Source organism: Gastrolobium bilobum, unplaced genomic scaffold (genome assembly GCF_033153095.1).
Source record: "Gastrolobium bilobum isolate Gb01-03AN ecotype WA unplaced genomic scaffold, APGP_CSIRO_Gbil_v1 utg5129, whole genome shotgun sequence".
In the NCBI taxonomy this organism is placed as follows: Eukaryota; Viridiplantae; Streptophyta; class Magnoliopsida; order Fabales; family Fabaceae; genus Gastrolobium; species Gastrolobium bilobum.
The window spans coordinates 235,384-258,685 of NW_026897155.1; the positions used below are offsets into that span (position 1 = coordinate 235,384).

General features: G+C 37.1%; 4 protein-coding genes across 6 annotated transcripts; 2 read left to right on the top strand and 2 right to left on the bottom strand.

The window, feature by feature from the left end:
- The first annotated feature begins 1,142 nt into the window (after window positions 1-1,142).
- LOC133304576 (L-ascorbate oxidase homolog) lies at window positions 1,143-2,948 on the top strand. The gene is made up of 2 exons (XM_061504630.1): window positions 1,143-2,491; window positions 2,648-2,948. Exons 1-2 carry the CDS (start codon window positions 1,143-1,145, stop codon window positions 2,946-2,948), a joined length of 1,650 nt encoding a protein of 549 aa, XP_061360614.1.
- Window positions 2,949-4,751: 1,803 nt separating this feature from the next.
- LOC133304557 (subtilisin-like protease SBT3.18) lies at window positions 4,752-9,190 on the bottom strand. Its single transcript, XM_061504602.1, has 10 exons — window positions 9,110-9,190; window positions 8,902-8,993; window positions 8,709-8,806; window positions 8,360-8,515; window positions 6,735-7,408; window positions 6,473-6,540; window positions 6,141-6,386; window positions 5,874-5,988; window positions 5,578-5,791; window positions 4,752-5,362 (listed from the first exon to the last, which is right to left on the bottom strand). The coding sequence occupies exons 1-10, from the start codon at window positions 9,188-9,190 to the stop codon at window positions 4,752-4,754; spliced, it is 2,355 nt and encodes a 784-aa protein (XP_061360586.1).
- Window positions 9,191-15,974: 6,784 nt separating this feature from the next.
- On the top strand, window positions 15,975-18,332 carry LOC133304566 (E3 ubiquitin-protein ligase SIRP1-like). 3 transcript variants are annotated; one of them, XM_061504617.1, is made up of 2 exons: window positions 15,975-16,123; window positions 16,247-18,332. In XM_061504617.1, exon 2 carries the CDS (start codon window positions 16,952-16,954, stop codon window positions 18,038-18,040), a length of 1,089 nt encoding a protein of 362 aa, XP_061360601.1. In that variant the 5' UTR covers window positions 15,975-16,123; window positions 16,247-16,951; the 3' UTR covers window positions 18,041-18,332. The 3 variants fall into 3 exon arrangements, with proteins under 3 accessions (XP_061360601.1, XP_061360600.1, XP_061360602.1); XM_061504616.1 differs by having other exon boundaries at window positions 16,896-18,332; XM_061504618.1 differs by lacking the exon at window positions 15,975-16,123 and having other exon boundaries at window positions 16,130-16,515; window positions 16,896-18,332.
- A 378-nt stretch (window positions 18,333-18,710) lies between these two features.
- LOC133304567 (pyruvate kinase, cytosolic isozyme-like) lies at window positions 18,711-21,958 on the bottom strand. Its single transcript, XM_061504619.1, has 3 exons — window positions 21,661-21,958; window positions 20,289-20,750; window positions 18,711-19,842 (listed from the first exon to the last, which is right to left on the bottom strand). The coding sequence occupies exons 1-3, from the start codon at window positions 21,901-21,903 to the stop codon at window positions 19,030-19,032; spliced, it is 1,518 nt and encodes a 505-aa protein (XP_061360603.1). The 5' UTR covers window positions 21,904-21,958; the 3' UTR covers window positions 18,711-19,029.
- Window positions 21,959-23,302: the final 1,344 nt, after the last annotated feature.

A 23,302-nucleotide genomic window follows, 5' to 3' on the forward strand; every position in this document is an offset into this window, starting at 1 on the left:
AAATAATTTTATATATTTTTATGTATATGTAAGAAATAATTTTATTTTCTATTAATATGAGAGACATTAAATCTACTATTTAAATTAATACTGGAATGCTTAAGGGAAATATTAGTGGTGTAGAAATGAATGAGAATGGAAAATCCGATTCAAATGAATATTTTGGTTTGTTATTTGTAAATGACCAGCAGCCTATATCTTCTAAATTTTATAATTACATTTTTAATTTTTAAGTAGGTAAGACTTGGTAAAAAACTCAAGCTGATGCATTTCTAATCAACAAGGCGAGACTGGATGGAAAAAATTAGGCGTAAGTGATAAAAAAAACCAGCAGGGGTAATTAATTACGGGAAATGATATACTTATCATCAGAAAAGTTTATCACCTTTACAACTAACTTAATTACTGTTGATTTTCGTCAATTTAACGGTTATAATTTATTAAATTTATTGAGAATTAATAAATAAATAATAAATACGATCCAATAAATTATAACCGTTAGATTGACAGAAATCAACGGTGATTAAGTTAGTTGTAAATGTAGTAAACTTTTTCGGTGATAAGTATATCCTGCCCCATTAATTATACAGAAAAATATTTCCGCAGTTAATACAAATAAATTATCTGCGTTTACTTTCAAAACGACGTTGTGTTGAAATTAAAAAATTAAAATTATAATTATAAGTACTACAATAACTCTAAAATAAATTAAAATTACAAAAATACGAATGCAATTGCGCTATGAAACATTATTACTCTTTCACACAACGGCAGTCGTGTATCCTAAAATATCGTCATTATCGTACAGCGATTAAAATGCCAGCATGTTAATTTCTTGCACTTTTTCGTTGTCACTTCAAAGCCGAAATAATAGCTAAAAAAAATAAAAAAAATCTAAAAACAGAGAAGTAATAGAAAGTCAAGAGTGAAAGACGAGAGGCCGAGCGATTTATAGGGTCAATTGGAAAATTAAGGACCACAGTTAGGTTGGTAAACTTTGAATGGTTAAAAAAGAAAGGAGCAATGGTATAAAAGGGCAGGATTAAGGTAGAAGAAGAACAACTATCTTCTTCCAATAGAGGAGAGGAAGGAGATAGAGGAAAGGGTTGATTCAAAATTTTTTTAAAAAAAAAGGCGAGAGGATGGGTGGGAGGTTGATATTGGTTTTAATGCTAAGCCTGCTGGCCGGGGCGGTTCGCGGTGAAGACCCATACGTGTACTACACGTGGAACGTGACCTACGGCACCATTTCTCCTCTTGGAATCCCGCAACAGGGTATTCTTATCAATGGGCAATTCCCCGGACCGGAAATAAACTCAACCAGCAACAATAACGTTGTGGTGAATGTGTTCAACAACCTTGACGAGCCATTCCTTTTGACATGGAGCGGTGTCCAACAAAGGAAGAACTCATGGCAAGATGGTACATTGGGAACCCAATGCCCCATTGCCCCTGGTACAAACTACACCTACCACTTCCAAGTTAAGGACCAGATTGGAAGCTATTTCTACTATCCAACAACTGCTTTGCACAGAGCAGCTGGTGGCTTCGGTGGCCTCAGGATCTATAGCCGTCTGTTGATTCCTGTCCCATACGCTGATCCTGAGGATGAATACTGGGTTCTCATTGGTGACTGGCACACCAAGAGCCACTCCGTTCTCAGGAAGTTCTTGGACAGTGGTCGCTCTATTGGAAGACCAGAAGGTGTCCTTATCAACGGCAAAACAGCCAAGGGAGATGGCAGTGATGAGCCACTCTACACAATGAAGCCTGGCAAGACCTACAAATACAGAATCTGCAACGTTGGTCTCAAGGAATCACTCAACTTCAGGTTCCAAGGTCATTCCATGGAGCTGGTTGAGATGGAAGGTTCCCACACTGTTCAGAACATGTATGACTCACTTGACGTCCATGTTGGGCAATGCTTTTCTGTCCTTGTCACTGCCGACAAGGAGCCAAGGGATTATTACATGGTGGCCTCCACTCGTTTCTCAAAGAACGTTCTTACTGGCAAAGGCATAATCCGTTACACTAACGGTGTTGGCCGTGCCTCACCTCTGCTCCCTCCTGCTCCTGTTGGTTGGGCTTGGTCTCTCAACCAGTTCCGCTCCTTCCGTTGGAACCTCACCGCAAGTGCTGCTAGACCTAACCCTCAGGGTTCTTACCATTATGGTCAGATCAACATCACTCGCACAATCAAGTTGGTCGACTCTGTCGTCAGATCTCCTGCCTCTCTTCGTTATGCCCTTAACGGTGTCTCTCACGTTGATGGTGAAACTCCTCTCAAGCTTGCCGAATACTATGGTGTTGCTGACAAGGTTTTCAAGTACAACATCATCTCTGATGAACCCCCCGTTGATCTTAAAAAAGTCACCGTTGCACCCAATGTCATCAATGCCACATTCCGCAACTTCATCGAGATAATCTTCGAGAACCACGGGAAAACCGTTCAGTCATACAATTTGGACGGCTACTCATTCTTTGCAGTCGCGTGAGTATTATATTGAGTATATATATATATATATATATATATATATATATATATATTTTGATATATTTTTATAATGCATTAATTAATTCCATTCCTTTGCAATAATGAATCAATAATTAATTGATTTCTTTTTATTATATATATCTATATATACAGCATAGAGCCAGGGAGGTGGACTCCTGAGAAAAGGAAGGGCTACAACCTTCTTGATGCAGTGAGCAGACACACCGTTCAGGTGTTCCCCAAATCATGGGCAGCAATAATGTTGACATTCGACAATGCTGGAATGTGGAACTTGAGGTCGGCGCTAGCTGAGAATAGCTACCTGGGCCAACAGCTATACATAAGTGTTTCGTCTCCAGAACGATCTCTCAGGGATGAGTACAACCTTCCGGATACCCAGCTTGTTTGCGGCATCGTCAAGGATATGCCCAAGCCAAAACCAGTCTACGTCTAAACGTTTTCGCTTCTACCATATGCATTCCTATCTGATTCATAGATTTCTATGTCATTTGGGGATGATGGATCAACCCTTTCCCGAGTTCAATTAATTTTCTCCTTAATAATATATTTATATATGTAAAATTCTCCTTCCCAATTAATATCTCACTCTTCCATGCATATATCATGTCGCTTCACAAAATTTAAAATAAAAATAAAAAAAATTAATCGAATTTTAAGTATATTCATCATTTATCACTTTCAAGTCACCAAATTAAATTTCACTTAAGTCTAGTGTTATTTAACCCTAAAAGCTATATTCTGCTAGTATGGAATTACGAAGAAGAAAGGAAAAACCCCAAATTAACTACTACTTTTCCTTTTGTATTTTTTAAGATAAAACTTCCACAAATTTCTATAATATTAATTCACACTACAAAGAAAATAATAAAAGTAAAGAGATATAAAGTAAAATATAAAACTATATTCATGTACATGTGTGTTTACCTAAGATCGACTTAAGTTTCTGTATTAATTATTTAATTAGCTCATATGAAATGGTATACTGATTTATTCTTGAATATGGCTCATTCTCAATAATTTTACTTAACTATATAAACATCTAGTGGCATGAGTTTTTTGACAAATTTTTTTTATTATTTGAGAGGATAAAAATAAAAACGTTGATAAAAATATTAAAGAAAATAATGAAAATATATATAGTGGATAAATCCCACTTCGAAATTTTATTTTAACATTAGTACTTGTATTCTTAAAAAAAATAAAAATAAATCCAATTTACATCCTTAATTATGATAGCCGATCTTATTTTATTTTATTTATTTTTTTTAAATTCCAATCTTGCATCGTTTTGTAAATTCCAATCTATCTCAGATCTGTCGTATTTTAGATAGTCAAGCTCGTGTCGTACTGAGTATTTCTCCTAGGCTTCGTTCATAAATGCCTTGGGTCTGGGTTATAATTAATATTACACCATAATTTTATTTGGTTTTTATATTTGTAAATCATGTAGTAGGTTTGTTACTTTTTTAGTGAAACATTAATGATTGTTTGGCATGTGTAATTCCTTGGTTGGTTGTGGTCCATGTATTTTTTACAGGCACTTGTATATTTTTATTATTATTATTTGGGATGTCTATATTTTTGAGAAGATTCTGCCAAATTTTTGAAAGGAATTAATTTTAAATATAAGACATAGGGATTCAGTATAACACTTTTCTTATAGGTGTTAGAACTTTGTCAAGTTAAAAGGCTTGATAGTTGCTACCAAACCTAATTTTATTAGATCGAGAGTAAAAATTATTGATTTCTTTTCCTTATATATTTGTAATTAAAAAAAATAAGAGTTTTATATTTCGCAGGACAAGTTTAACCTTAATTATGCCACTTTCACTAGTGATCACTTCGAATTTTGAGTTTTTATTTATTTATTTATTTTAAATATGTGCTCATCACGATCCTTATCTCTGAAGGAAGCTGGGCTCTTCTTCTATAAAATAACAAAGAAATTTCTTTCTAAAAGTCATTTCCCAATTACTATTTAGTGTTATATTTAATTATTAAACGATACTATTATGGAAAAAGGGTAATTAAGAAAGGAATGACGAAAAGTTGCGTAGCATTTTATTATTTTATTATTTATGTGAAGTACAATCTAAATTCAAGATTGTTTGATCACCGAAAAAAGAAAAGAAAAAAAGAAACTCATGACATCTGGAAAGGTAGAGCGACATAGGAGGCAAGCAAAGTTTAGATAAAGATGTGTGTGCATGCAAATGCATGCTGCATGGAACTTGTATTAGTTGGATCCATCAGAACCAGAACCAGAACCAGAACCAGAAGTATTGTTGATACGTACAGACAATGGACTCCTAACATAATGGAAGCCGTCTGACCAAACTATCTCTCCGAAATCATACCTCCCCTGGGATTTCTTTATGGGCTTTAATGTCAGATAGTATGAGTTTTCTTGCTTGAACCATGAGAATATTAGGATCTTTGGCCATATCACAACCTCCACTCCACAGGGTTCGATGATGCTAACAAAATATATGACATTTTTGTTTCGACCCACATTACGAACAGTCCTTTTCATTGTTATTGTGGACTTGAGGTTCGAGATTGTGATCGATGGGTAGTTCAGAATGGCATTGGTTTTGGCTACTAAGTGTTTGCAGCTTGTCTCAACAGGATCTGGAGAGGGAAGACTAATGATCTTGTTTATCTTCTCTCGTGTAAAGCCCATATTGCATAGGAAAATAATATAATCAGTAGATTTTATGTCGTAGACTAGTCCTGGATCAACTGCTTTTGTAGGGTCTAAGTTGCCAGCACCCATGTCGAAGTTATCCGCTACTTTCATTGATCCACCAGCAAGAATACTGTCCATGGTTGTATCCAGAGTATTTGCTGTATGCAAAAGCGCACAGAAAAATTAGATCACTGCATGTCCATAAAGCTAGCAGCAGATATAATTAAAGTCAAAATTAAAGATGACATAGATCGTCTAATACTCGCTTAGGTCTGCGGCGGTTTCATGACCTAATGCTTCAATATTTGCATATAATTAAATTTGTTGAAATGACTAAATAATTAAAGTTGGTTATCGCAATTTTATTTGTCACCTGTTGTCATGAGAGCAGACCTAATGGCAGCAGGAGACCAGTTTGGATGTGCTGATTTGATAAGCGCTGCAACACCGGCTACATGAGGGCATGCCATTGATGTTCCTGACTGAAAATTCCATCTCACAGAACGTCCGTCGCTGGATGATGACGACGGTGGAGTTTCGGGAGGCCATGCTGCTAAAATGTTTACTCCTGGAGCACTAATGTCTGGCTGTTGAATGTCAAATTAATTTGAATCACACATAACTAGTAAACTAGTTTAGATATTGCTTATGAAATTGGAGGATTTATACCTTGAGAATGTCGGGTGTTATTGAGCTTGGCCCTCTAGACGAAAAATATGCAATTGTGGGCGCAGGTGCCTTGCCAATGACTGTTTTACTTGGTTCTATCTGCACTTTTGGGAGCCTTCACATTGATCCAACATTTTTCGAGTCAATTAGATCCAATACGGGTGCAACCGTTATACTTGAGATTTATCCTAGAGGATAATTAAAAAAGAAAAGAAAAAGAAAACCCAAATGAATAAAAGTACTTTCATCTCATTGCAATGATTATACCTGGGAGATTCAGCAAGAAAATACTTAATTTTAGTCCCTTCTTCCAAATTGACAAGGACTGTAGGAACTACATCAATATCAGGTAATTGCCTTGACATAGGTTCCACAAAGATCAATCCCGTTGCATTCACTGCCTTCGCTGCTGTAGCTGCTTCTAGACTTAATGTTGGTCCTATTGTAGAGAAGCAGAGCACAATCCTTCCTGCACCTGATTTTGATGGCTTAATATAGTCTATCTTGCAGATCCTGGAGAAGTATTTAGAGGGTAAGTAACACTACTAGTCATGTACCACAACTTAACCAAGATATTTAAAGAGGGAAAGAGAAATCACCCATTGTAAAAGTATGTGCTTGCATCTGCCAATTTTGCCTTTATTTGTGTGGTAATTAAGCTTTCTCCCTGTACAAATAGAAAAACACCACAAAGAATCTGTGAAAGTGGTTGGAAATATTATCATCCGAAAATTTATAAATCTAAAACAGTAGCTAGCAGCTAGTGGATAACGAGAAAGAAAAAGAAAAAGAAAAAGAAAAGAAATCACAAAATAAGATTTCTTGCCCCAGAGCGGGTGCAGCAGCAGCAGCTAGTTATACCGTGTAAAGATTATCACCAATGATTATTTTTGTGGGGAATATTCTATCAACTGATGAAGCGGCAACGCAAATGGACCATGGTTCAACATTTCCAACAAGATATGGTTCGGGTGACACATCATAGTTTCCAGCGGAGAATACAACTGTTACACCGAGCTGCATGGCATGGAACGAACCAATACTTGAGCTGTCTTTGAAGAAGGGAGCCAGTGGCGGAATTGGACCAAAGGAGGCCGAGATAATGTGAACTCCATCATGCAAAGCGTCATCAAAAGCTGCCATTATATCTGCTTCTGAGCACCTTCCATAATATTCTATGTTCCAGCATACTTTGTAAACCGCCAAACGTGCCCTTGGAGCACCACCCCTGGCAGTGCCCTTTCCTAAGTCAAAGAAACTTGCATCTTCCACTACGGACCCTACTGCTGTTGAAGCTGTGTGTGTTCCATGGCCAACAAAATCCCGAGGTGATTGATACTCAAAGTTCTCTGTTGTATTAAGTGGTCCATATTCTTGTTCAAAACCTTTCAGGTAGTAACGAGCACCAATTAACTTGTTGCTGCATGCTGTTGCAGGGTCGAACCTCTCCCCCTCAACACACTCCCCCTTCCAAGTTGATGGAATAGGACCGATGCTTGGATCTTCCTCGAAACTTTCAGATTCTGGCCATACGCCTATATATCACAAACGGAGCCGCATGCATAGAAATATAAGTTGAACACTCACGTTTTAAGTTTTCTTATTTGTTCATTTTAGTATATAAATTATGATCTGAGATTTAGGAGTATAATAAGGTTCAATGCGGTTAATAGAGGTGATAAAAAACCGTGTCACCTACCCCTCCCTCACTTAACTCCATTAGAAACGGCGCGGTGAAAATCAAACTTATGCACTCGCAGTCATATGAAAAAATTATTTCACCTGACAGTTTATTAAGTGAAGGCTCATTTGATAATTTTTGTATTTCTTTAACATATTTCTTATGCAATTTTTTTTTTGGATTTGAAGCATGATCAATATTGCACAAATCCATTTTTTTTATTTTACCTTGCGCTGTATGAAACAAGCCTATTTTTAATTACATATGTATTGAATCTTTATTGTACAAAGAGTTGCAAGTATATTTCTTCAGCTGGGATTTGCAATCTAACTAAACCGTTATTTTATATATATTAATCCTTAAAAACTATGCTACTTCTTGTGCTAAAAATTAAGAACTTCGGTGATATTTTTTCCCCTTTCATGGGAATTTACAGTTTCAATCGAGGTTACCCTAAGACAAAGTAATATTAAGTTTGAAGTGAAAATTTTATATTGAAATCAAAATCACACCCCGTTAAATCCGGAGTAAAAGGGTATGGGCGAGGACAACAAAGACGCTATTTTTTGATTTGAACGCGTGACAATAAAATATAAAAATATTTTCAGTCACAGCTATTTTTTCATTTAAATTATCCTATTTTCCCAGTATAGCAATCAAATTTCGGGGAGCATGTTCTTAACCAAGTAGTGAGCTGGGCTTAAAATTGATTAAGTAGTACCAGATGCCGAGCTCAGTTTATAGGATCAGTATGTTAATTGTAGAAACTAAAACGAGGTGAAACACTGGTTACTGATGGCAATACCTGTGTCGAATACCCCAACAATGATGTCTTCGCCATAAATTAGCTGCAATGGAGTCACTTCACTATTGTCCAACGTAAGGTCCAAGAAGTCCCAGCTTCTTGTTGTGTGTGACTGTGATGACTGGCTCCTGAAAACTGACACCACTTCTTGCATATCTGCAAGTTTGGAACTTAAATTGTTATTTTTTTTTTTTTTTGGTAGATAACTTAAATTGTTATTTTAATAATAAATATGTTAACCGTAAGCCTTCCACTTGTACCAAAAAATAAATTAAATATGCTAATCAAAGTTATTATCAACATTAAGTAGGGAATGGTAGCAGGAAAATTTGCTATATAAGTTCAGTACTAGCTAGTGTGGCTGCTTGGGTTGGATTGAGCATTGCTGAAAACCCTGAGAGACCATACTTGTAGCTATAGAGAATCGAACGTTCCGCATCTTTTTCACTGAAATGCAGCGGGTGCAACAAGAGAAATGAGTTTAAGTAATGTCTGCAAAGAAAGCATCTGGAGCTGGATATATGAAATATATTTAAAGTGACCATGTGAACACAGTAGATAGAAGTTGAAGGTGGTAACGAAATGTGAGGCCGGGATCGCTAATATGGTTGAGTCCCAAATATACTATATAGACCTGTATGTTAAAAAAATAAATAAATAAATAAAAATAATTAGATATTTAAGAAAAGATATGTTGTTATTAGGGAAGTGGCAAAAACATGCTGAAACACTAGGTGATATTAATTTTACTTGTGGAGCTGACGTTGATTGAACAAAATAAATCGACCGTGAGAGAAATAGACCCCAGAAACACTGAAAATAAGCAGCCATTAATTATGCCTTGGAAGAATCACATGGTATGATGGTATTATATAATGTTATACTAAGGGTTGACTTTTCAAATCTCAAAGACTGACTCAACAGTATTGTTGTAAATGCGTGCATTCCAAGTATTTCAAAGCTGGAATAGCACTGAGATGTACCGCATCGTGGTTCCATAATGATATATTCTCTTCAAAGCTAGCCAGCTGAAGAGAAGACAATCAACCTCCCGCGCTTTTCCCGAGTTATCTTCCATTGATTCTTTTTCCTTATGTAATTACTTCTGTTTTATGTGGTACCTATAAGTATAACCGTAAACTTTCCGAAGTAGAATGCTGAAGAAACTACCATGACATCATAGTTACCATGAATACTATAAAGGAAAGTACTGCATGTGCTCTTCATCATTCTTTATATAAAAACATCACCCCTTACTTTTTAAAAACTAATAAACATTATGCATGGCCTTAATTATTAGCGACTAGAAGCACATTTCTGATACAAACGCAAAGTAAAATGAATTTGCCCTTTATCATTCTTTATATAAAACCACAACCTGTTTACCATGTTTCTTTTTTACTTGGTATTTATTTATCAAGCTACACTACCTCATTATATACATAAAACTCGTTTCTGATATGTACATTTTAAAAACGGTACTAGTGAAAACTTGGACAGTAGTCCTATATATAATTTTATGGGAAAAGTGTGTGTCATTTTAAAGGATGTAAAGTTGTATCATTTTAAGAGAGAGAAAGAGATAGATAAAGGAGGAGAGAGAGTTGACAAAAAAAAATAAAGGTGTGGGTCCCACCTCTTTGTGAGAGTGAAATGATATAAGTTGTGTCATTTAAAAGGATAAACATTTTTCCCTAATTTTATAGGATCAATTAATCAACTGCTTCTTTACTTATTTTACCCTGGCTTAATGTACATTTTAAAAACAGTACTAGCAATGTTATAAAATAAAGGTCACCACATGAAATTCAACTACTGAAGGTTGGAAGTTATAATTCAAGTTCAAAGTAGGTCAACATGAGAACGAAATACAGAATCTTCTTTGTAAGACTGTAGTCCTATATATAGTTGTATAGGATCAATTAATCAACTGCTTCAATAATTATTTTACCCTGGCTTAATGACTTTATTTGGGTGGTTGAGAACTCATTCGAGTCTAACCTAACTCTACATAATCTTCTGAGTATAATAAGTATATATCTAGTTAGCTAGCTAGTAAGCAGGATATCCAAGTATTAGCCCCAGCTACAGAGATGTTTGCTTGAGTAGATTTTATATCGGTCACTGCCCTTTAGCAAAGTATTCTTAATTATGAGTCATACTTCTATAATTAACTTTATAACTTAGCTATCTAGGAGTACTAGGTTCAGTAATCTCAGTACATAAACATTGGCATACTAGGTTTTCCTTTTCTTCCCCAAGAAAAAAAGGGTCTAAGGACTAGGCTTGGACAATGGAATCATTGCTTAACTAAATTCCTCCTAACAATTTGCTTAAAATGATTTTAACCTATTGCGTGTTCGGGGGTTTACAATCAAAACCCGAGACTTGTGAAATACGCTTTACCATCACAAATTTGAATTCAAATCATGAAAGATTTTCTATATGAATGCTTGAAAACTTGCTTTGTCATTTGCCATCAGTATTCAGACGGAGCTTTCTATTATTGCTTCTTCATGTATAATAATTTGATTAGATAAAGTAGGCGCCAGTTTGCTTTGACAAGCAGAAATTTCAAGTACAACAAAGGGATTTATGTTTCTTGATCAGGTATTTTAATTGTCATGGTTAAATTCCTTTAACCTTCTAACATGAGGTATACTTAATTATACTAAGTAGGGGTGTTCATCAACCGATCCAAACCGATTCCAACAGCGGTGACCGAACCGAAAAACCGAAAATCGAATAAACCGAAAACTAAAAATTGAAAAACCGAAAAAAACCGCAAATTTTAATTGGATTGGATTGGTTGATGACAACCGATCAATCCAAACCGATCCAATATATTAATTTCCTCTATCTATTTGGGCCTTTCCTCAATCATAGTCCAAAAATTTCTAAGCCCAAGACTCATTAACCCATCAACTAAATCAAAGAAAAAACCTAATTACATCTCATCAATAAAATTTTATCTGTGTAGAGGTTCATATCTCATTGCTAAAAAAAAATTATATTATTGTTTGCTGATGCTTTTATATTTCAAAAAAAATAAATTTACAAAGCCAATTGTTATGGACCCGTATAATGGGCCCATTAAGTAGCAAGCCCAACAAGGGGCAATCCAAGATATGGATTGATACCAATAAAGGATAGATATCCAATAAGGATACTAATCCTAATACGACAGCATAACAATCAGGCCTGGACCCTCATCAGAGGAACCTAAGGCCCATCCACACTACCCACAGGTAACCTCTATAAATACAAAGATAAACCCTAAAGGTACGTACGCTCTCTCTCTTACTGTTATGATGTCACTGTGCGCACACACACACCCCATTGGCTAATGCCGTTATAGTATTCTGTGCACAGTGATCTGCTTGACTCAAGGGTATCTCCTTCATAGATACCTTGGAGAGGGCACTAGATCTAATATCAACGTACTAGCCTATTGGGCTAGACATCTCTGTTTCAAAGACAGAACATTGGCACCGTCTGTGGGGAATTCTTCTTTGAATTTGAAGTTCCCACCAAATCGGAGAAGGAATGGCAATTCAGACGAGGAGCAGTAGCCAGCAGCCACCCTCGAACCGGAATCAACCATTGGATCCAGTCCTGGAAGAGGTATACAAGCCTCCGAACCAGATTGGAAATAACGTGGATTACGACCACGTCCAGGTCGAAGACGATGTCTCAGATACCGCTTCCACTCTAGCGCGTCGAGATAGGGGGCTGGGGCGAACGTAGCTCCAACAAGAACCAACCCTTCCCAGCATCCTGGAGATCTGGCTGCGTGTATCGCTCAATCGGCTAATCCGGATACTCGGTTGGCCAACAACGCGTTCGCTGCAATCATGGAACGAATAACGAGAATGAATTTATCTCCATGCTGGCAAGTCACCAACGTGGACTCAGCTAAAGAATGACAACAATGCAGGAATAACATGGGCCATTGCCCGGGATAGAAGAACGCGGCGAACCTCTACTTGACATCCCGGACGCACACCGAGACTTGCCACCACGACAAGCTCCTAGCATAGCTTCCTACTATTCTCCTTCGGTCTTAAGGATTCCCCAAAGCCAGAAACGAACACCAGGGGAAAGACTTTTCAAAAATCAGACAAAGCTAAAGAAAGAGAACTTTTTCCCCGTTCGGTCAAGAAAAAGGCTAAGTATCAAGTGCAAAGGGAAGGTAAACAAGACGACATGGCGCTAATCACCAGAACAACAAATTCTGAAGAAAAAAAAAGTGCTGAGTGTCAACAAGAAGTTCACAGATATGCAAGCTATCTACAGATTCTAGAAAAAAGGCCAGAAAACAAAGAAGAAACTATGCAACTTCACAGTTATAATACTGAAAAACAAATGCCAAAATGCAGAATCTTCGAATAGAAGCAATAAAAAGGAGATAATGTGGACGTACCTCTTGAAGTAATGAAACTGAAGTGTCAAAATGCAGACGAAGAAAGGCTGACGCAAACAATGGAATAATGCTGATGCCCAATGCTCAGAAGTAAAACGAAACCATGTAAGAGGAAAATAGGACTTATATAGGCAAGACCAAGACCACTAAGTGGCGCATAGCAGAGGTCAAGGCTGTTTAGGTCATTTTTCCCTCGAATCATAACTGCCAGATCGTGGGTGGAAACCGCAGTTATCATGCGCGGAAACCACAGCATGGAGAAAGCCAAGGGGCAAGGGCATTACTACCAATTTACCCCAAAAAAACAATGATTAGACAACTGAAACGATGCTGCAATAAATGCACACGAAACGCAACGACGGCATAAGAACGGCTGCAGCATGCTAAAGCACGCGGGCTGGAACACGTGGCGTAACGCAATGAGTATAATTCAAAAACCAACATATGAGACAAGGTGTATATGAACATACAGCTGTTCACCGAGTTCGAAGCGGACGCTGGGGTAATAGTCAACTCACGGTTATTCCAGCACAGCTTCTACCCGGTTACACAACGAAATCTTAGACGGATTCCTCAACAACCCGTCCAAGGAAGCAACAGGCATACATGCATGCCCCAGTAACCCGGGTAAAATGCCGACGTTGGGAGCAGTTCAAGCAGTCGAATCGCGACTCTTCAAACGAGTCCTCTGCTTGACTACTTCGTGAAAATGCCAACGGGATCATGCACAACCCGTCGACCAAATAAATATGCAGATGCAGCACGAGATGAGGAATACCGCTTGGGGGCAACCCGCAAGTGGGATTAAAACAACTCAAGTGTATTCCTAACTCGGAGTAGCAATATGGTTGATGCTCAACCAGCAAGGCAACACGAGGGAAATGGCGATGCACATAACGAAGGTCAAGAACTCGAAAGCAATACGTATGCCGACATTAGGAGGCAACCTGACAGCTTGAGATTGTACCCAGCCCAAACAGTGGGGTAAATATCTCACCGGGTTGATGCTCAACCCGTCGACATAAGGGGGCAGGGGAAAAAATTCCCTCATAAGCGGAGCATGCAAGTCTATAGAAACGCAAAAACATTCAGGGGTAAAAACCTGGAGAGATGCACTCATAAGTTCATCCCGACTACCCGGACACCCAGGTAGCCGGGCTGAGGGGCAACTGTTATGGACCTGTATAATGGGCCCATTAAGTAGCAAGCCCAACAAGGGGCAATCCAAGATATGGATTGATACCGATAAAGGATAGATATTCGATAAGGATACTAATGCTAATACGACAGCATAGCAATCAGGCCTGGACCCTCATCAGAGGAACCAAAGGCCCATCCACACTACCTATAGGTAACCTCTATAAATACAAAGGTAAACCCTAAAGGTACATACGCTCTCTCTCTTACTGTTATGTTGTCACTGTGCGCGCACACACACCCCATTGGCTAACGTCGTTATAGTATTCTGTGCACCATGATCTGCTTGACTCAAGGGTATTATCCCCTTCATAGATACCTTGGAGAGGGCACTAGATCCAATATCAACGTACTAGCCTATTGGGCTAGACATCTCTGTTTCAAGGACAGAACACCAATATATGCAAAAGATGTTATTTGCACTATAATTACGAAACAAATTTTAGGATTTTTTAAAAACCGAAAACCGATCCAATCCAAACCGGAAAAAATTGGATTGGATCGGATCGGATTTGAAAAAAAATGCAAACCGAATGGATGATTACGTGATTAAATCGAAGGGATTGGATCTAATGATTTTTGCTTACAAAATCGATCCAATCCAGACCGCGAACACCCCTACTAGTACTAAGGAAGATTCATACTATTAAAGCTTAAATATATATATTTTTAAATGAATCTTGAACTGGTGATATCAGAGTTAGAGAGGAGATAGACAAAAGATATATTCTTCACTATTCCTTGAAGTCAAAGAAAGTTCCTTGTGTCCTAATAACCCAGAAAATTAATTGACTAATCTCTACATATTGCTTGTTCTACCTTTTATAATTTTAGTATGCTCGGTAGAGTGCAAATATATAAATAGAAGAGAAGCAATACGATTATGTTTAAGGCAAAGGTACTTCTGCTGTCCAGAACAAAGAGTTTATCTGAAAACGACTTCTTCTTGCTAAGCTTTCTTGTCCAAAAAGTAAACCATCCAACCCAATTTATACACAAAATGACCCAATTTTCCACCAAGTAAAGTGTTCACACTTCCTCCAAAGCTTGATCGAATATCAAGTAGTTACTTGACTTCAAGTCTCTTTGTAAGTCTCTTGCAAACTAGGTTTTTCAACCCAACGATGCTTCCAATAAGTCCTCCTCTATCAATTGGTTACGTTGCTCAACTCCATACACAAATCACCCTAGAATACATGGAGGAGAAGTCTCAAGCTCTTCAAAAATCCCAAAAACTCCCAAAAACCCAATTTTTTTGAGGAAAATAATCTCTCTCTCTGCAGTGACCCCCACTAAAAAATAAGAGAAGAAATATGTTCCTCTCAAGATTCCACAACAAATTGGGCTTTGAAATCACTCAAAAGTAATATATATCCTAGTTAAATTTTTTGGATACAATGGTAGGACTTAAATATATAACCTAATATAAACTACCTAATTAAATAAACATATATCCTAGTTAAATTTTTCCATGTCAATGACCCCGCTTACCAACAATTAATTAATTTAACAAAAGGAGGTTATATATGCTACTGCATAATTATAAACCACGTTCGAGAAAATTGGACTGACAAAAAGAAATTAAATAATTAAAATAAGATTAAATATTTAAATTCATCATCTAAAGATAATATGTGAAATATTATTTTAAATTTTAAACAGTTTAAATACTGATTTGATTCCTTAGTATTAAAAATAAGCTTCAATTTTAAAACTAACTTGATATTGAAATATATATCGAGGGATATATTACACTTTTTTTTTTTTTTTTGGTATCCTGATATATTACTCTTCTTCTTAAACATAAGAAACCAAATTGATATTCAATAATTCTGAAAAATAAGTTGATATATTGGATATATTTGGAGGATGAATTTGAGTATTTATTTTTAAAAATAATGAAATAGAAAATCGTTTTATTTACTGTTAATTATTATTATTTATTTTAAGTAAAAATTGAAGAAGAAGAAACAGGGAAATGAGGTAAGAGGCGGTTGAGATTGGACGGTCCTTTTATGGTAAGAGTGGAAGATTTTCTCGCACCCAAATTCTATCATGCGTCATCGTTTGCTGCAACAGACAAAACCCACAATCCTGCATAAATTCTGAAATCGAAAATGGCTATGGCTATGGCTATGACTTTGGTAGGTTTTTAGTCTCAATCTCAAAACTGGACAATTTTGCTGATAATATTTTTTTATTGTGCACCTTTAATATAAATTTAATTGTTTATATTGCGTGTCAAATATGATCATGTTGCTTTGCAGCTTCTGCGATCGTTTCCTTTCCTTGCACTATTCATCGTCAACGATACACGAGTATCTATCTAACTTGTATTGTATTTGTATATGCGGGGGGTGACGTGTTTTCGTCTTGTCAAACAACGAATTTATCATCGCTTCCAGATCCTTCTTTTAATTCTCTGAATTTTAGTTTTTGCTTATCAATTTCTCACCTGTCGACTGGAGGCATGTTTTTGCTGTTCATAAACCCCTCTCTCGCCTACTGCTATTTCTGTTCTTTCATCATTCTTTTGGTAAGGCGATGATTTTTTATTTTATTTTTTCCCTTTCATTTGTTTACCTGATGATGGGATCCGTGGGGATTTTAGATTTGTTTAGGTTTCTGTGTTCGCCCTTTCGGTTTTTAATTTTTTTATTGGTGCCATCGCATATCTGTCTGTATTTTGGAAGGTTCCTGAAAGAAAAAAACCTTTTCGGTTTTTTCATGGGTTTCGTTCAACCAATTATTGTCCTCGATTGCTAGAGTAATTGAAAAACCGAAAGTTTTGTTTGGGTTTTCATTTCAGCAAATTAAACGCCGGGTTGAGTTCATTGTGGGAACTCTGATGGCCTTGATTCTTCAATTTTATGTTTTTGGCTTTTGTTTCAAAGTTGTAGTGGCTTGATGTTTCAGGAATCAAGGAATCAAGCATCGTGATTTTTGGAGGACAAATTTTTAAACAGAACATTATGGAGGAAGCAATGGCAGCAAGGTATTGGTGTCATATGTGCTCTCAAATGGTCAATCCCATCATGGAAGTGGAGATCAAATGCCCATTTTGTCAACATGGATTTGTTGAAGAAATGAGTAATAACACCAGCAGCAGCGAAATTCACAATACTCCGGAAGCTGATTTTGGATCCGAGAGGGCTCTCTCCCTATGGGCGCCCATCTTGCTAGGCATGATGGGTAATCCACGTCATCGTCGAAGACTGAGACGAATAGAGCTTGATGATGATTATGAAAATGGTAATCTTGACGATGTTGATGGTGTAGCACGCCATGGTGGAGAAACCGAGTATGATCGAGAGCTTGAGTCTATCCTTCAGAGGAGAAGGAGAAGCTCAGCTACCATTCTACAATTGCTCCAAGGCATTAGAGCTGGACTGGCATCTGAATCATATGAGAATACCGACAGTGATGACCATGACAGGGAAAGAGAAAGAGAGCGTGTAATCTTGATCAATCCTTTTAATCAGACTATTATTGTTCAAGGTTCTTATGATTCAAACCGGGATCAAAGTGATAATCATAGCCCCATTGGGTCTATGGGTGACTATTTCATAGGGCCTGGTTTGGATTTATTGTTGCAACATTTGGCTGATCCCAATAGGTATGGAACTCCACCAGCACAGAAGGAGGCCATTGAAGCACTGCCTACTGTGACTATCAATGAGAATTTGCAGTGTTCTGTGTGTCTGGATGATTTTGGAGTTGGTTCTGAAGCTAAAGAGATGCCTTGTAAACATAGGTTTCATAGTGGGTGTATCCTGCCCTGGCTGGAGCTTCATAGTTCTTGTCCGGTTTGCAGGTGTCAATTGCCGGTGGATGAATCTAAGCAAGACTCTGATGCGTCAAGGAACAGCAGTAATCAAAGGGAGAGTGAAAATATTGGACATGAAGATGCTGAAGAAGGAGATAGTGAAGGGAGAAATGCAAGTGGGTTTGGAAGATTCTCATTTCTATGGCCTTTCAATGGATTATTTTCTTCATCAAACTCTTCGTCATCTTCTAATCCCAATACCAACGGAAATGGTACTCAATTAGAAGACAACTGAGTATTAGTGCATCTCTGTTGTGTTATTCACATGCTGCCTTGCTTATGTACATAGTGCGCTGCCAATTAAAGGATCCAATGTGGAGAGAACAAGTCATGATTGTTAACGTGGCTTTGTTTTTGCTAAATTTTTATGCTTCCTAGAATTTCAGGTGTTGCTACATTTCCTTCAAAATTTACCACCGAACTTGGTAGGCGTAATATTCATTGGTGGTTTTATACTTTTATTTTTCCGTCTTTCTAATTTGTACAACATTGATATATACTTATATGTTAAGCATGGCTTTGAAATACTCAACTTGTAAATTTAAATTTCTAGGCCATCGTTCATGTTTAATATTGGTGTAGCCGTGTAGGACCTGTTGCACGCTTGAATTTAACAATGGTTCAAAATCAAACTCATTGATGAATGATATGAGCATGGGCATGCGGTATCTTTCATCTTTCACCTGGGGAGATGAGCCGAACCGATTACATCATACTACGGAAGTATTTAACATATTCTGTTTTTATTTTCTACTGCTTATCTGCCAACCTTTTCGTGGTTAAAAAATATTCAGTTATGAACTATTAACACACAAAACAATTATCCACCAAATGTTGTATAATAATAAGCAATTACTAACCCAACAAATCAATTTAACTGGTTCTATGCTTAATATATAGTCAGCCTAAATAGCGTTAACTTAGTCTTGCTTAACACACCCAACACGTATCAAATTTCAACAACTTGAGAACTTCAAAATCCATAACTAAGCCAGTTTTTGGTTAACCAAAAACCTTTTATGATATCTTAGTAAGCAGAATGAGTTCGCCATAACAACTAACAAGACAAATAACAAACAGTAGCGGAAATTCGTGCTCCTAGTAATTGGAGATTTTGCATCCAATGAAGATTTGAAAAGGCATATTTTCGGGCATAATGAGACTTCTTCCTCATGATCTCAAAAATTTGGCCAGAACATTTGAAGAACTCCTTTTAATGGTTGATCATTTCACAGTCAAGATTTTGATGACAGAGGCAGTGCCGACACGGTGCAAAACCACAACAGAATCCCCAATTTTGCAGTGACCCTTTGCCCTGGCATGTTGAATGGCGTACTCTATTGCCTCTTCTGTTGTTTCTGCATGAGAAGCTCTAGCAGATGCTGCGCTTAATATTGGAACCAACCCACGAAATATCAGGCTATGCCTTGCAGGGGCCTCATCACTGCATGACCAGTCAAAGGTATCAGTCTTAATCTCGGGGACAACTACAGAAAGAATTGGCATGCTAGGCCTGTATTTAGCCACCAGTTTTGCAGTACTTCCTCCTCTAGTTAGAACCAATATAAGAGCTGCTTTAGATGAATTGGCTGTTCTAACAGCACAAGAAGCTAGACTCTCTAGTGGGCTCATGGGTACTGGTGAGTGCTCCATAATCCTTTTAAATACATCTCCATAGTCTAGGGCGCTCTCTGCTTCAACGCATATTTTAGCCATGGTTCGAACAGCAAGTTCAGGATAAGCACCAGCAGCTGTTTCACCACTAAGCATCACACAGTCTGTTCCATCAAGAACTGCATTGGCAACATCAGTAGCTTCAGCTCTTGTTGGCCTGGGAGATTTGATCATTGACTCCAACATCTGGGTTGCTGTCACAACTGGTTTTCCTTGAATATTGCATTTATAAATCATCACTTTCTGTGCGAGAAATATTTTCTCGATTGGAATTTCCATTCCAAGGTCACCACGTGCCACCATAAATGCATCTGTATTGGCAAGTATGTCATCAAAATTTGCAACCCCTTCTTGGTTTTCAACCTGCCATAAACATGAAGAAGTAACAAAGAGAAAAGCAACTAGAAACAAGTAATTATATATAACAATAGAAATGGAAAATATCAGTAGTTCATAAGATAGTTTCTTTAAAGAACATTCCAACTCTTTTTTTTTTTAATGATGTAATAAGCCTTTTGCAAATGCAAGGTAACGCTGCCTACTATGGATCCTTCCCCGGATCCTGCAAAGAACAAGAGCTTTGTAGTATTAAATTACCCTTATATGATGTCCAGTGCCATATATTGATGTGGATACAAAAGGCATATTATACTCGACGAAATCAACAAGCTCCAAACTTTGTTAAAGGGAGACAAAGTGGAAGGTCTGGGGAGGGGGAGTATCAACACTTATACAGAACAAAGAAAATCCCCATGCAATTTTTTACCAGATCTAGAATCATTATTCTTTTCCACGAAAAAAGATCATACCTTAGACATGAGAAGAATGTTCTTGGCATGCTTTCCCAGCAGTTTCCGAACTTCGACCAGGTCTGAACCTTTTCGAACAAAAGAAAGAGCAATCATGTCAATTTTATTGGGTACTCCCCAGGCCAAGATATCTTCTTTGTCTTTGTCTGTCAATGTTGGGAGATCCACTATCACTCCAGGAAGATTAACATTTTTTCTCTCGCCAAGAACAGCAGAGTTCTCACAGCGGCATCGAACAAAACCCAATTTTTTGTCACATGATAAAACGGAAAATGAAATTGTGCCATCTGAGCAGAGTATCACACTCCCAGGCTTCACATCTTCAGCCAACTTTTTGTAGCTCATAGAGATCATATTCTCATCCCCCTTAATGCTATAGTCAGTTGAAATGGTTATTTCCTGACCCTGTTTCAGTTGGATAGGTTTGCCGTCCTTCAGAAATCCAGTTCGAATCTCTGGCCCCTAAAACATCCGAGATAAAATGAAAGATAAGGAACTTCATGATGTTTGTTTGACTTTAAGTAAAGAGAAATGCTTTAAATGTATCAACAATCAATTCAACCCAAATGCTTTATATTTATATTTTATATTGTATTTGTAACATTTCCCGATATGCAAATGCTTACGTACCTATGTTAAATTTTTTTACAATATTTATTACAATAATTATTAGAAGTAACACAATGATAATAAAACGTTGCAAAGAGGATGCAAACAAGCCTGCGTAGATTTACACCAGGGCACAATTCAGATAATATCTCTTAAGAATATCAGATGCAACTGGCAAATCGTGATATAACATGAAGACACAAATAGAAAGACGGAAAAAAATAAAATCATGTTAGGCAACTGCAGAACTCCATATAATAAAACATGTAAAATAGGAAACTTAAATTGCAAAATAATCAGATTCTGTCATGATTAAATTGAGCAGGAAAACATACCAAATTCTGGAAACTCCAAAAGAAAAATAGACACAAAAGCCTGAAGAGAATATGTACTAAAAATGCTTTAACTCTTTAAATTGTGATAAGATGTTTGGTATTTTTCTTTTGTAAAATACCAAACATTTACAGCATATTAGATCAAAATCATTAGCCTATTCACAAGTGAATCACTGTAGTTGAGTAAGGACCGTTTTCATATGCTGAAATCGATCATGTCAATTACGTGAAAATACTGCACCAGTAGTGTCATAATAATTGATAGAAATGGACAACAAAAAGTTAAATAAAACAGAAAATTAGGGAAAGATGATAGAGAAGAAAGATCCGTATGTCCATTCCATGTGGATGGATATAAGTGAATGAGTGAAATTTAAAAGTGAGAATATAAATAAGGAATGCCAGTGCAAATGCAGGTAGGTAACTACCTTAGTATCGAGCATGACAGCGCAAAGAATACCGGTATTTTCCATGGCTGCCTTAAGGTTGTCGAGGGTTTCCTGGTGATACTCATGGGATCCATGAGAAAAGTTGAAACGAGCAACGTTCATGCCCGAACGCAGAAGCTTCTCGATCATGGGCGGAGACCTAGATGCCGGTCCAAGCGTGCAAACGATCTTTGTTTTGGGCCTCTTCTCCATCACCACCTCCCCGTTTTCGTGGAGCGCCATCTTTAGAATTAGATCGTCAATTCAAGAAACAAAACTCAGAAATTTGATTGCAGCCGTGATTTGAAGAAACAAACTAGTTTATTAATGTAACAAGAACGATCCAGCCTCCGCTTTTATAGTTCAAAATTTTATGATATTTATTATAGGTTTTAATGTTTTATAAGTTATCTTAGTTGACTCTAAAAAATATGTTATTTGGAAGTGAAACATTAAAAAATTATAATAAAGAAAATTATTATAATTCTTAAATAAATTATAATTATAAAAATACTTTAATTTTTGCTACAAATTATATTAAAGAAACATTAACCGTTTGTTCCTTTATTGAAGGTCACTGATTTAATGTTGTATACATATTTGTGTTGCTTTCCTTTATTAAGCCCATATTTGTGACTTAGTTGGATAATTTTAATTTTTTTACCATAATACTATCAAACTCGTGTTAATATCTTTGACAGTTTTACAAAACTCGTGAGGAAAGGTATCTGCTTGATCTTCAAAGGGTCCAAAGCCCACAGTTGAGGCACAACACATCAAAATTAAAAAAGAGATACTTGACAAGAAGCGCAACACTGTCCCTAAGGTCACCTACTTTATCCTTATACTATCACTACAAAAAAGTCGAGTTTGGGGACGTTATGTTAACCACATTTAAATTTAATGTCGCAAAACCTTTAAAATTTCCATTTTACTACACATTCAATGTGGCAATGTAACTCGTGACAAAGAAAAGATATCTTTTTTATACTCCCCCGTAAAGTCCCTTCCTTATTGCAATCATTCTTTTTCTCTGTCTTTGGGATTGGAATTAGATCTCACTTTCTCTCTCTACAAATAAAACAAAAAATCCCCCTTCATTTTTCTATTCTCATTTCTGTTCCTATTCCATTTTTCTAAATTCACACATAATGCCTACTCTCCACAAATTCAAGTTCTTAGCCACCCAATGTTCCGTCGCAGATAGCCCCTCCCACCAGCCTTTCATCCACCTCCGTCGCCGCAGGTCCCTCTGCATGTTCCTCGTTCTCCCCCTCGACCGCCGCCATTTCCATCCCTTTCCCCAAGATCCGCTCGAAATAAATCTCAAGGATCTTTAGATCTCAATAGTTATACAGAGTGAAAGTGTGAGATCTGAATTGAAACAAAGGTAACGAAGCTCGAAACCCTACTCTGTGTGCTTCGCGAGCGTTGAAGCTCATTTTCTTCTTTATCCTTCTCTGTCGATTCGTGTCTGGTTCTTCTATTTTTTTTGGGACTATAGAGGGAAAAGGACTATTAGTTCTAGGTTGTTCATATCTCTGTGTTTTGTTCGTTTCCCATTCTATTAAACCCTAGGTACAATTTCTAGGGTTTGAGGTTTGGTGAAGGTTGAAGATTGAGGGGAAAAGAATTAGGATTT

Bases quoted from the DNA above. Each gene is read 5' to 3' on its own strand.
- LOC133304576 (XM_061504630.1), top strand. From the start codon at position 1,143: ATGGGTGGGAGGTTGATATTGGTTTTAATGCTAAGCCTGCTGGCCGGG. The intron at 2,492-2,647 runs GTGAGTATTATA...CTATATATACAG, and splicing joins TACTCATTCTTTGCAGTCGC to CATAGAGCCAGGGAGGTGGA.
- LOC133304567 (XM_061504619.1), bottom strand. From the start codon at position 21,903: ATGGCGCTCCACGAAAACGGGGAGGTGGTGATGGAGAAGAGGCCCAAA. The intron at 20,751-21,660 runs GTAGTTACCTAC...CGGATGTTTTAG, and splicing joins CTGTCATGCTCGATACTAAG to GGGCCAGAGATTCGAACTGG. The intron at 19,843-20,288 runs GTATGATCTTTT...TGTTTATGGCAG, and splicing joins ACATTCTTCTCATGTCTAAG to GTTGAAAACCAAGAAGGGGT.
- LOC133304557 (XM_061504602.1), bottom strand. From the start codon at position 9,190: ATGGCTGCTTATTTTCAGTGTTTCTGGGGTCTATTTCTCTCACGGTCG. The intron at 7,409-8,359 runs GTATTGCCATCA...TGTGATATATAG, and splicing joins TGTTGGGGTATTCGACACAG to GCGTATGGCCAGAATCTGAA. The intron at 6,541-6,734 runs GTATAACTAGCT...CTATTTGTACAG, and splicing joins TTGGTGATAATCTTTACACG to GGAGAAAGCTTAATTACCAC.
- LOC133304566 (XM_061504617.1), top strand. From the start codon at position 16,952: ATGGAGGAAGCAATGGCAGCAAGGTATTGGTGTCATATGTGCTCTCAA.